A 13,419-nucleotide genomic window follows, 5' to 3' on the forward strand; every position below is an offset into this window, starting at 1 on the left:
TGGCTCAAGTCATGATCTCACGGTTCATGAGTTCAAGCCCTGTGTTGGGCTCTGTACCGTCAGCACAGAGCCTGCTTCGGATCCTCTGTCCATTCTCTGTCCCGGCGCCCCCCCCCCCCCCCCCCCACCGGTTTTCTCTTTCTCTCAAAATAAAGTTAAAAAAAGGAAACTTTACAATTTCTCCTTTTTTAAATAGAAAATTAAAGAGTTGTGAGGGAAAAAAGGCACAGTTACATATATAGTTCACACATTTATCTCAGATATAACTCTGTTAATATGTCTACACAGTGCCAGAAAAACCATGAGGGACAGTCACTTTGTTAAAAAGCCACAAAACTGACTTAGGCGCCTTGACAACAAACACTGATTAGACAAAGCCCCAGTACAAAGGAATCCATTTCGAAATAAAAGTAGAGGCAGCAAATAAACAAACTTGCTTTCAAGCTCATAGTTTGATACTATATTTTTGTCTTCCAGGCCAGTCTGTGGTGTACTTGTACAGGAGACATGTAAGTCCTCATCAACTGGTTCTAGTGCTGGAAAATAACCTAATTTAGTTCTTTCCAGGATCACTTTTCCTTTTTTTTTTTTTTTTTAATTTTTTTTTTCAACATTTATTTATTTTTGGGACAGAGAGAGGCAGAGCATGAACGGGGGAGGGGCAGAGAGAGAGGGAGACACAGAATCGGAAACAGGCTCCAGGCTTCGAGCCATCAGCCCAGAGCCTGACGCGGGGCTCGAACTCACGGACCGCGAGATCGTGACCTGGCTGAAGTCGGACGCTCAACCGACTGCGCCACCCAGGCGCCCCAGGATCACTTTTCCACGAAGTAACCATGCTTCCTGCCAGAATGCCAAATAAGAGCTGTAACACCTGCATTATGGAAGACAAAACTAAATGGAGGTTTAATTTCTGAAACATATTGATATATTTTCCCCTTTAATTTGGGGAAATTGGTTACTTTCCTGAGTTTATAGCCACTGGTACTAACCCCACATAAAATCTTAATCAAGAATGTAAAACAGCAGGTTCAGGAGCAGCAGGCAATAGTAAACATTGCTAAACAACTTGTGTCAAAAACCCAGAAAATCAATAATATAAACAGAGACAATTATTTGGATGTTTGAATAAGTGTGTTTTACCTTGAGCAACAATGCTGTCAGATAAACTGCAGGCTGATAGGGTACAGGCCTTAGTGCACATGGGATCTGGGGGCTGCAGGAATTGTGGGCTGGATCAGCTCAGGGACAAAGCTGCAGCTGATGATCTCTGCTCTTAGCAGCACTTATGTTGTGGCAACAGGGAAAAACAGAATAGGAAGGATACAATGGGGCCAAACAGGGCATTTACAGATGGTCCTAGAGAGCGTGTTCTCTGACTTGGGTGCTGACAATGAATTAATCTTTCTGGGGGAAAAGTAAGCTCAGAATGGAGACAGGGATTAAAGCTGTGTTTGTCATTCACAAAGAATAAGACATAAAATTCTCAACATCTTGAAATTTTAGGTGATGCAATTTCTGAAGTTAACTTGAAATGTTTAAGTACATAAGCCATTAAGAATCATAGTCTCTTTTTCAGGACCCAAGGGAAAATAATAAATGCATACTAGAAAACTCTTGACAAAAAAAATTTAGTTGGATGCTCAGGTGTTTCCCTGCAGCCACCAAAGAAGACTTTTTGGGGTCACCCTGGTTATTTCAGCTGTTTTCATGATAGATACCACACTGGTCTCTGTATTGATCATTAAGAAACTGGACATAAAAGAACGGCTCAGGAGCACTGTGGTTATTTTGCATGTGGAAATATAATTACAGAGAGGAAGAGGGCACAAAAAATGAGCCATAGGATATATATATCTACATACACATGTAAATGCATAGGTATGTATATACGTATATTATATGCATACTTTCAGTTTGATGCTCCATATTTGTCTACTTGAGCCTTCCACAGTACTTAAACATATACTACATGCTTCTTATAGGTCTTCTGTCTCATGACCTGTCATGAATACAGAATCCCTGTCACAGTAGTGGAGGAAGAGGAGAAAGGTACACTCACCACTGAGATGAATATACAGTTTGAGGTATGAAACAGCTTGATGGCCCCAATAGGCCACTTAAAAAAAAAAATGACAGTAGCTACACTTTTAATCCAATAAATGCACTGAGGACTTAAACGCTGGGCACTCTAGCAAGCATAAAGATAAATAATACCTAATTCATGCTCTTTAAACACAGAACATGACTGCACTCCTGGAGTATGTACTCTCCATCAACAGTGCTACAAGGTGGACTACATACTGTTGAAAGGGAATAAAAATACACCTGCGTTAAGCTGTATTCTGCTGCAGAGGGAAGTTGCTATACTATAACTTTTCTTTCTTTTTTTTTTAAGTTTATTTTATTTATTTTGAGAGAGAGGGAGAAAGCGCGAGCAGGGGAGGGGTAGAGAGAGAGGAGAGAGCAAGAATCCCAAGAATCTCCATGCTGGTAGTGCAGAGTCTGACATGGGGCTCCAACCCAAGAACCATGAGATCAGGACCTGAGCCACCCAGGCACCCCTATGACTTTTCTTTATAATGAAAGGAATCCATGTTTGCAGTGTTGACTTTGCTAGCTTTTGTTTTTAGTTATGTTAGCCCTTCAACCACTATGCTCAGTGATATACTTGTTTCTAGATGTAATGACTTTAGACTGTGTAACGATTTCTGTTATCAAAGATGAGACTTAAGGTACTTAATATACTACCATCTCTGCTTACAATTCTTACTAGTCTATTATTACTTTTAGTGCCTCTACTGGGTATTTATAACCTTAAGTTTAACCTTCTATTTCTTGATTAATCAACTATTGACAGTATCTTTTCCTGTATACTATGTGAAATGTGGAAATTCATTCATCTATTCTTCCCTCCTGCCTTCCCTCTCTCCACTGTACACAACTCTGCACAGCTATACGTTTCCTTCTACATAGCCAAGATTTAAAATATTTATATTCTGTTCAGTAATTATTAATGAGTCACCCTCATTAATATTAATTTAATTAATAATTTAATTTTTGGAATTGCCTATAGGCCAATTAGAAAAATTACAAACCAATGAATAATAGGATTTATAATATTATAATGATTAAATATTAGTCACTAAGGAACCAAGAAGTAAGACTGGATGTGTACAGAAAGGAATGTCATAAATCCAAATGAAGGCAAGTGTTCCTGGCATTTCAGTCAAATGTATTCCCATTCTTACATTTCATCATGCCATGTGTTAATCTGTCTCAAGTAAAGGCTATACTTTTCCTTAAAAAAATGTTCAATAGAGTATGCATTTAATGTACATAAAATGTATATGTATATGAAAGTGTACACATGAAGTTTTAAAAAATTAAAATGAGTTAACTTTGAAAACATCTTCCAGGCCAGGAAGTGGGTATTACCAAGAAATAACCCAGAAACCTCCTATTTCTGCCATCCCCACCAGCTATCTGGAAATGGAATCTTGTGTTAATCATTCCTTTTCTTTTCTTAATAGCTTTTACCATCCATGTATTCATTAGCAAATGAAATATTCTTCAGTTTTTTCTGATTTTAAATTTTATATAAATGGAATCATACTGTATGCATTCTTCTGAGACTTCCTTCTGTCACTCAACATTATGATTTTGAGAGTCAGCCATCATGATGTATTGTAGTGTTGATCATTCTCACTGTGGTGCAGCAACCCCTTATAAGAATCTACCATCATTTCCTTACTCATTTGACTCTTGATGGACACCTAAGTTTTTTTCATTAGAATGATGTCATTACACACATTCATGAACCTCCTTCTTTGTGCATGTGTTAGGAGTTCTGAGACGTGGGGCTTATATATTCTTAACTTTACTGGAGAATCTTAAACTGGTTTCTAAATTAACTTATAGTTAAGATTTAAAAGGTTTTTCTAACATAATTATGTAAAATGTAATTTCATTGTGGTGTTTGCATATCTGAGTACCAATGAGGAGATATATTGTGCTTGCTCTCTGTGACATTCTCTTTAAACCCTTAAAATTTTTTTGTAGTATTCTTTTTTTTAATTCATAGAAGAAAATAACTATTTTCTTGATACAAATCTCCTTTCACATATATACATGCACACACAGAGACTCTCCTTAAATAATTTCTCCCAGTGGGAGTCTTTTTACTCCTTTTCTGGTATCTTTGGATGATTATAAGTTGTCAATATTAATGTACATGAATTTATCAACATTTTCCTTTATTTGATATCTTTTTTATTTTAATAAATATATCATAAAGATGTTCTATATTATCTTTTGAAAGTATAGAATTTTAATATTAACATTCAGGTCTTTAAAAAATACCTGGAAAAGTTTTTGTATATGGTGTGGTATATTAATTTCATTTTTTATCCCTATAGATAATCAATTATTCTGGTACTATTTATTAAGAAGCCCATTCTTTCTCCATTGGTCTACATTATCAGCTCTGTAATAAATCTAGTTTTCACACGTTTGTGGGTCTGTTTCTGGGTCTTCTGTTTCATTGATCAATTTGTCTATTACTATCTTCATTACTTAGCTAAAAAATATGTACTTATTTCTAATACTAGTAAGGCCAGGCTCCAACCTTGTTCTTCTTCAGGAGTGTCTGAGCTATTCTTAGCCCTTTGATATATCACATACATTTGAGAATCAACTGTCGTTTTCCACATACACAAAAGTGAAGTTATAAATTTGCTGTCTGCTGGATCCTATTGCTACCATTGAGAAGTCAACTGGAAGTCTAATTGTTGCTTTTCTGAAGATATTAAAGGGTATTTTAAGATTTTTTTTATCTTTGTGATTTTCAGTTTAACTATAATGTGTCTAGTGTGGACCTCTTTTTATTTATCCTGTTTAATATTCATTGAGTTCTTTCAATCTGTGTGGTAGTGTCTTTCAATTCTGGAAAATTTTCAGCCACTTTCTCCTTTAATATTTACTCTGTTCCCTTAGCTCCTTCTGGAATTCTAGTTGAATATACATTAGACCTCTCACTTTATCCCTTATGTTCTTTTCTTTTACTTTTTTTTTTTTTTTTTGGCAGCAGGGGCAAGGGGGAGGACAGAGAAAGTGCAAGAGCTGGGGACAGGGGCAAAGGAAGAGAGAGAATCTTAAGCAGGCTCCACACTCAGTGCAGAGCCTGACATGTGGCTCAATCCCACGACCCTTGGATCATGACTTGAGCCAAAACCAAGTCAGACACTCAACCAACTGAATCACCTGGGTGCCCCTGTCCCTCATGTTTCTTAACTTCCATTTTGTATTTTCCATTTCTCTAGGCTGCATTCTAGATAATTGCTTAAGTCCAATTTTGCAATTCATTACTTTTTTCTTCAGTGATGTCCAATCGTCTGCTGTTAAGCCTAAGGAATTCTTATTTTCTATTTTTATTTTCTCAATTATAGAGGTTCTGATTAGTATGTCTTCAAATCTTTTCTTTCTTTACCACATTTTCAATCTTCTCTTTTATTTCTAGAAATTAAAGTAAGCACTCTTGTTTTGTATTTTGGGCTTGGTAATTCCAATCTCTCAAGTCTTTGCTGGTCTAATTCTCTGCCATCTGTTTTTCATTGCTTTTGTTTATAGTCTCTTGTTTTCTTGTTTATGAGTTGTTTTGATAGTGAGTTTTTTTATTTCTTTTAGAATTCTGTTTTTATTCTTTTTCTTCTTTTCCATTTTCTTTCTTTTCTCTTTCTGGTATCCCTATTAGTTGGATTTTGACCTTTCCTCCCTGATTGATCTTCCATGTATCTTACCTTCCTTTTGTATTTCCTTCTGTCTTTTGCTTAATATCCAGAAAAAGAAAATGTTTTCAACCTTACATTCTAGATTCCAGACTTCAGGTATTTATATTAATTTTTTAAGTTTCATTGGCCATATTTAAATTCTCAAGTTCATTCCCTAATGACTTCTTTTTCATGCCATTCTGTTCCCTTTATATTTAATACAAATAATTTCAATTTTTTTCTGAAGGCTGTAATGATACTTGCAATTTTTTTCTTCTGTTCTTTGAATTAATATATTGATTCCCTTAGGGCCATTCCTTCTCTTTGATGCTCCTTGGTTATATATTCACATTTTTGAATGAAAATGGGTTGGTTAATGAAGGTAAATGATGTGAATTTCCTGTACTGGTACACTGATCTCTTTTCCTAACACTCCTTTGCCTTGGAGGGAAGGGCTGATTTAGAGCTCTTTGTAAGTGGATAGGGTTTGGTGACTCAAAGGCTTTATTTAGGGTTCAGAAGAGAGGCCTCAGGCAAGCTGGGAGCCCTAACCCTACACTCCAACAAAAGTAGGAAGTACTTCAGTCTGAGTATTAGTATTTTTTGTTTCCATCTTCAGCAAACTTGACTCTTCTTTTGCCAACCATACATGTCTATTTTTAAGGTCTGGTGTCATCTCAGAATCTGTTCTGCTTCTCTCTTATTAAAGTTCCAGTCGTTAAGTGGAACTTCGGGTCAGCTCTTCATTTTCTTAGTAAATGTAACTAATTTTTTTTGTCTTTTGGATTTTTGGGGGAGAAAAACCAGACTGGATGCTCTGTATAAGAAAACAGTTAGGATGGGGGTTGAGGTAATTGGTAGAAGAATGACCCAGGTCTTCCTATCTTGCTCACAATCCATGCCTATCTATTCTTTCTTGGGAATAAGTGGCAATATGGAGTCTCTCCTAGAGCTCCCTAGGATAGTTTCCACCACTATTAGAACTTGTTCCTGTTTTTTTCATCATTTTCCTTTCTTTCTTTTTCTGGGTCATGATCTTCCCTGCCAGGATGATCAAACAGTATGGTCCTTTCTGCTTCTGTTTTCCAGAAACTCAACAGAACTTCTGGTTTGTTGATTGCATCCCCTCGTGTTCTCAGTGCTATTATGGATTTATTTCCATTACTATAGCTTTTGGTTAGCTAAATGGGGATTCTAAAGAAAGGGGAAGAGGTGCTTATGCGTAGTCTTCCTCTTGAACAGGACACTCTCATAACTTTAAAAAAACACAGACAGATATCATCTATTTTAATATTTAAGTTTCTCAATGCTTAAAAAGCTTATATTTTATAATATTAAATTAATCAGTAATTCAACAAAATGACTAGAGTATCATCTTTTTTTTTTTTTCAACGTTTATTTATTTTTGAGACAGAGAGAGACAGAGCATGAACAGGGGAGGGGCAGAGACAGAGGGAGACACAGAATCTGAAACAGGCTGCAGGCTCTGAGCAGTCAGCACAGAGCCTGATGCGGGGCTCGAACTCACGGACTGTGAGATCATGACCTGAGCCGAAGTCCCGAAGTCGGATGCTTAACCGACCAAGCCACCCAGGCGCCCCTGGAGTATCCATCTTTTAAAGGATTTGGATTAAAAGAATTTCTGTTTAATTCACACACTCTTTCCCTTTAGTATCGACATACATACTTTTCCTAATTTCAAAAAGAAAAAAAGCATTGACGTGGGGCGCCTGGGTGGCTTAGTCGGTTAAGCGTCCAACTTCGGTTCAGGTCGTGATCTCACTGTTCGTGGATTCAAGCCCCATGTCAGGCTCTGTGCTGATAGTTCAGAACCTAGACCCTGCTTCAGATACTAGGTCTCCCTCTCTCTGTCCCTCTCTCTCTCTCTCTCTCTCTCTCTCTGTCTCTCTCAAAAATAAACATTAAAAAAAAAAAAAGCTTAAAAAAAAAAGGAAAAAAGCACTGACCTAAAGTGGTGATGCTTAGTCCGTCAATCCACACATACATATTTGTGTTTGGTGTCTCTGAAGTTCAGTTTTTTTTTTTTTTTTCTATTTTCTACCTATTTACTGGAGTCAGAATTCCAGAAATATTCCAAACAATAATGATTCCAAACCAAAAATAAAACACAGCACTGGAACTACTGGTGGCATCAGCTCTCCTAAAGTTTTAAATATGCCATAATCTATAGAAAAAGCTCAGATTTTTGGGGCGCCTGGGTGGCTCAGTCGATTAAGCGGCCGATTTTGGCTCAGGTCATGATCTCGCGGTCTGTGAGTTCGAGCCCCACGTCGGGCTCTGTGCTGACAGCTCAGAGCCTGGAGCCTGTTTCAGATTCTGTGTCTCCCTCTCTCTGACCCTCCCGCGTTCATGCTGTGTCTCTCTCTGCCTCAAAAATAAATAAACGTTAAAAAAAAAATTAAAAAAAAAAAAGAAAAAGCTCAGATTTTTAAATAGTGGTATTACCTTTTTATAGATGTACTTGGCTTTTGGGGGATTATTTGGGGAAAAAAAATCTCCCTACCCCTAGAAAAGAGGAAGTCAATCACAAATTTCCCTAGACAACGAAATGCCAGAGAGTATACCACACAAGGCAGGTGTCACTTCACATTTCATACAAGATGGGGTCTGCTTTACATAATCGAAACTGTAGTATAAGCATGAGGATTTATGACATGCCATAAAAATATGCCAGATGCATACAAAGTCAAAGTATATAGTTCTTGGACAAGAATTCAAATCCACTGTGAAATGACAGGGGTCAAGGTAGTGAAATACAGTCTGTTGTCTTTGGGGTAGAGATCCTGGAATACAAATCCTGGCAGTCATTTTTCATTTAGCCATGTGATCCTGGGTTAGTTACTGTCTTCAAAATCTCATTTTCATCATGTGTAAAATGGGGATGGTAACGCCTACCTTATATGGCTATGGTTAGGATTAAGTGAAATAACACATCAAGGCACTGGAACATAGAAAAGACTCAACAGCTATTTCCTTTGTTCTTTATGTCAAAAACTCTAAGCTCAGGGAAAGTACATTCACTCATCGATTATGTTCTCTTTACTCTGAACTGTTTAAGTTCAAATGGAAAGAAACAGTGAGGAAAGTAATGGCAACTCTTCTGTATACTCTAGCATGTTTTTTAGTATGTTCATAAGGCATATGATGCTGATACTGCACATCTCATGAAGGACTTAATCAGGCATTTCTTCTAATTTCTTTTCTTACCAGTGAATTTATAGTCTTCAGATTTCAAGTCCCTTGGCCTTTTGCCACTTCACCAGTGCTTGTGCTCACAGCAAATCCCAAAAGAGGGTGGGATAATTAAGTGATATTGCCTTTGTGTCATTATGCCATCATTCCCCTTCCCTGACCTTTCTCTAGCTGTGCATTAAAAGTCCGGGCTTCCTAACACATTTGTCTGGATGTCTTTTCTCCTCAAGCCTTCTGTCTCACAGACGCTCAGTGGGTGAGCCTCAGTTCCAAAGATGCATTTACTAGCTCAGAGTGATTTTCATGTTCAAACATAGCTTTGTAATTGGCAAGGGGTGCTCTTAGCTGAATGGCTGGTTTTGAGACTAACAATGCCCAGTCTTTGTGAGTGTGCTTTCATGATATGGACAATTTTTTAATTAAAAAATTTTTTTTAATGTTTTATTTATTTTTGAGAAAAAGAGAGAGACAGAGTGTGAGTGGGGGAGGGGCAGAAAGAGAGGGAGACACAGAATCCGAAGCAGGCTCCAGGCTCCGAGCTGTCAGCACAGAGCCCGACGTGGGGCTCGAACTCACTGACCATGAGATCATGACCTGAGCCGAAGTTGGACATTTAACCAACTGAGCCACCCAGGTGCCCCGGGTTATGCATTTTTAATGCTCAAGGGGGCGCCTGGGTGGCGCAGTCGGTTAAGCGTCCGACTTCAGCCAGGTCACGATCTCGTGGTCCGTTGAGTTCGAGCCCCGCGTCGGGCTCTGGGCTGATGGCTCAGAGCCTGGAGCCTGTTTCCGATTCTGTGTCTCCCTCTCTCTCTGCCCCTCCCCCGTTCATGCTCTGTCTCTCTCTGTCCCCAAAATAAATAAACTTTGAAAAAAAAGAAGATACTAACACCAATTACTTCATGCCAAAGAAGAGAACTAAAACACTACTTCATGAAATAACATTCTCTCTTTGACGATAAAGCCCGTATGTTTTATTGGACACTGGTTTCAATAAAAAATTCCTTCTTAGATATTGCAGCCTGCCTATCTCTGGAAGAGGGCATGATATCTTCATGCATTCTAAGGTCATTTATCTTGAGGTCTTCTAACTTGTTCTCTTGGCCCACTCATTTTTTTTCAATTTAGGTAACTCATTAGTTGTCTTTAAAGGTTTTTTTCCCTCCTCATATACCAGAGACCAACCATAATAGAGCATAGTGTTCCTTCCTCCTAGCATTCCTTTGAAATTCACCATTTTATGTTTGGCACCTCCTTCCCTTGAATAAAGATGGAGGAGCACTCAAGATCACCTTGAATCTTATCCATTTGGGCAGTACTTGAACAAATGGTCCTCTTTTCCCCGACTTGATTTTGGTTTTTTGGTGAAATTCCTTCTCAACCTACAGTCTATTGCATGCACCTTCCCTTCCTCACCCCCTCCATCTCCCACCCTCCATATATGAAGCTGTAGAGAAGTCTTTCTTACTTGGATTATTGTGTCCAGAGGAAACAAGCTGAGAGTCCTAAAAGAACAAGAAATATCAATTAATTTTCTCATTTTGACTTTCAAAATCTAAGTTGAGTATGAGGTCTACTACTAGTCACCCAGACCCTAATCTCTAATCATGATCTCTACTGTAATGAGAAACATTTATCTCAATGTCCTGGCTAAGCAGTTCTGGTAAAACAGTTCAGAACCATTTATCTTTTGTGTTGTAGACTTCTGTTTATTGAGGTGAAATTCGTGTAACAAAATTAACCACCTTAAAGTGAATAGTTCAGTGGCACATGGTGTGCCACAATTACCTCTATTTGGTTGCAAAATATTTCCATCATTCCTAAATAAAACTCCTTGCCAGTTAGGCAGTATCTCTTCATTCCCCCGGCTCCCCTCAGGCCCTGACAACCACCAATCTGCATCCTAAATTTATCTATTTTGGATATTTTGGGGAGTGGAATCACAAAATATGTGACCTTTGGTGTCTGGCTTCTTTCACTTAGCATAACGTTTTGGCAATTCATCCAATACTTCACTCCTCTTTATGGCCAAATAATATTCCATTCTATGTATATACAACAGTTCATTTAGCCATTCATCCATTAATGGATATTTGGGCTGTTTTCACCTTTTGGCTATTGTGAATAGTGCTATGTACACACATGTGTATGTAGCTGTTTCAGTCCCTGTTTTCAGTCCTTTTGGGTATAGACCTACAAATGGAATTTGTAGGGTCATATGGTAATTCTATATGAAACTTTTTGAGGAGCTACCAAACTGTTTTTCAAAATGACTGAATCATTTTTCATTTTTACCAGCCATGTATGAGGGTTCTGGTTTCTTCACATCCTCACCAACACTTGTCATTTTCTTTTAATTTTTAGAAACTTTATCATAGCAATCTTAGTATGTGTGCTTTGATATATATATTTCCCTAACATTTTCATGTTTTTGTTAGACATCTTATATCTTCTTTGGAGAAATATCTATTTAAGTACTTTGCCCATTTTAAACTGGGTTGTTTGCCTTTTTGTTGTTGAGTTGAAAGAGTTCTTTATATATTCTGGATAATAGACTCTTATCAGACATATGATTTACAAATATTTCCTCCCATTCTGTCAGCTGTCTTTTCACTTTATTGGTAATGTCCTTTAATGCACAGTTTTTTTTTTCACTCGTTCCAAAACTCCAACAGTTTAATAACAAATGCTTCCTCACCCTCACCCCATCACATAATGTACAGAAGTTTTTAATTTTAATGAAGTTCAGTTTATTTAATTTTTGTTGTCATTGTTCATGCTTTTGGTGTCATATCTGAGAATCTGCTGCCAAATCCAAAGTCATAAATTTATCTGTATGTTTCCTTCCATGAGGTTTATGGTTTTAGTTCATATTTATTATATTGCTGACTTTTAATCTAACCCACTTCCCTTTGATTCTCTACTCTCATCACCTTTCTGCAGATGAGGCCAGCATCCAGGCCCCCAGGGACACTCCACTGAACAACTGTTATCAGTCTCATATTGGTGGACGGAAAGATTACTACAGATTTCCACTTACCTGAAACGGTGGAAAGTCAGTACTCCATAGTATTTTGAGTTTAGTTACTGTTTAGGTAAATAGTGATTGAATCTCATTTTATTTGCATTAAAGTGGAATTCTAAATTTTGTTTTGGGAATTCACATCCTTCTTCCTTGCAAAATTCCCGTTTAGTATGAAATATAAGGAGAGTTACGAAAGAATGAATTAATTGAGATGGTAGGAATGTAAAAGAATAAGCACAGCATATAAAATCCAGTGGAACTTCTTTATAATTTTAGTGCATGGGACAAAAACTGAGTGAAATGGAATTCACTTCTATTATATAGTTTAAAATATTTTACTAGAAGTTTGCTCCATGAATATGTTTGTCATGGGACAGGAGATGTCCTTTAATGTGACTTGTTGCATATTCAAACCTATGTGATGTTTTAAAAAGGAATCCACTGGAACAGTACAAAACCAGCCAGACTATTGGGTGGGGGCTGGGTGGGAAAGTCAGGAGCGGAAGGGATTCCCACTCTGCTAGGCTGACTGAATCACACACAGATGCTTTTAATATCAGTGTTGGTAATAATGAGCTATTCATCTGCAGAAAAAGAAGAAGCTCAACTCTTAACCTGAGATTCAGGTTTTGGAAACAGTGTATTAAAATGAAATACACTGCTGGTCCTGAACTGATGGGCTAAAGTATAATCCTCATAAATAAATGATTTGGCCCTACTTTGGATAGTTGGTACTAAGAAGATGTCCACAGTTAAATCCTTCAAATGGACTGGTATGTTTTCCATCTTTTCTAATTAATTTAGAGTTTATATCTGAACATAAATTAATGTTAGCTTTGATATGTGAAAAGTACTTTGAGTTCTATGTAATCGACTCCTCTGAGCCATGGGTAGATTTTGACATACTGAAGGTGTCTTGTACTAGAGAGGTAAATACTCACTCACCATCAAATAGACAAACATGGTAACTGAGATAGTTTTCAGCATTAAGTTTATTCTTAAAAGAAAAAGCAGGAATTTTTGTGAGACTGTTTACTGACACTCTTGGGAAATAGCTCATTTTATTTCTGGGTACACGTTAGATACCCTAAACCTCAGATGATGACTACAGACCATAGACTCTGAGCAGAGAACCAAAAATAAGCTCACAGATGACCTGAATTATAATTACATACTGTAAGAGCATACATTTCAGAGATCATGAACTTTGAATTTTACCTAAAACATTTGTGTAATTAATGATGATTATTGTTTCTATTTTGTGTGGGTAGTGAAGAAAGGTAGAAAATGATTAAAGTAATTGGTGAGAAAAAATCACCATATAAGTCTGCCCTTCTGGAAAGAAGGAAACTTCTGGAGATGCACAATAAAATAAAGGCTTTGTTCTAATATGTAATGTCATGTTCGTAACTG

At 37.3% G+C, this 13,419-nt stretch overlaps 1 protein-coding gene across 1 annotated transcript in view; it reads right to left on the bottom strand.

Annotated features, from left to right (window-relative positions):
* AFF3 (ALF transcription elongation factor 3) overlaps window positions 1-13,419 on the bottom strand; it is a 451,465-nt gene that overhangs the window by 179,703 nt on the left and 258,343 nt on the right. Inside the window, exon 8 of the mRNA XM_040453633.1 lies at window positions 10,450-10,486. Within this exon, the coding sequence (XP_040309567.1) occupies window positions 10,450-10,486 (37 nt within the window). The remainder of the gene's footprint in view (window positions 1-10,449; window positions 10,487-13,419) is intronic.

Source organism: Herpailurus yagouaroundi, unplaced genomic scaffold, assembly GCF_014898765.1.
Source record: "Herpailurus yagouaroundi ecotype Mexico unplaced genomic scaffold, PumYag 210, whole genome shotgun sequence".
Lineage (NCBI taxonomy): Eukaryota > Metazoa > Chordata > Mammalia > Carnivora > Felidae > Herpailurus > Herpailurus yagouaroundi.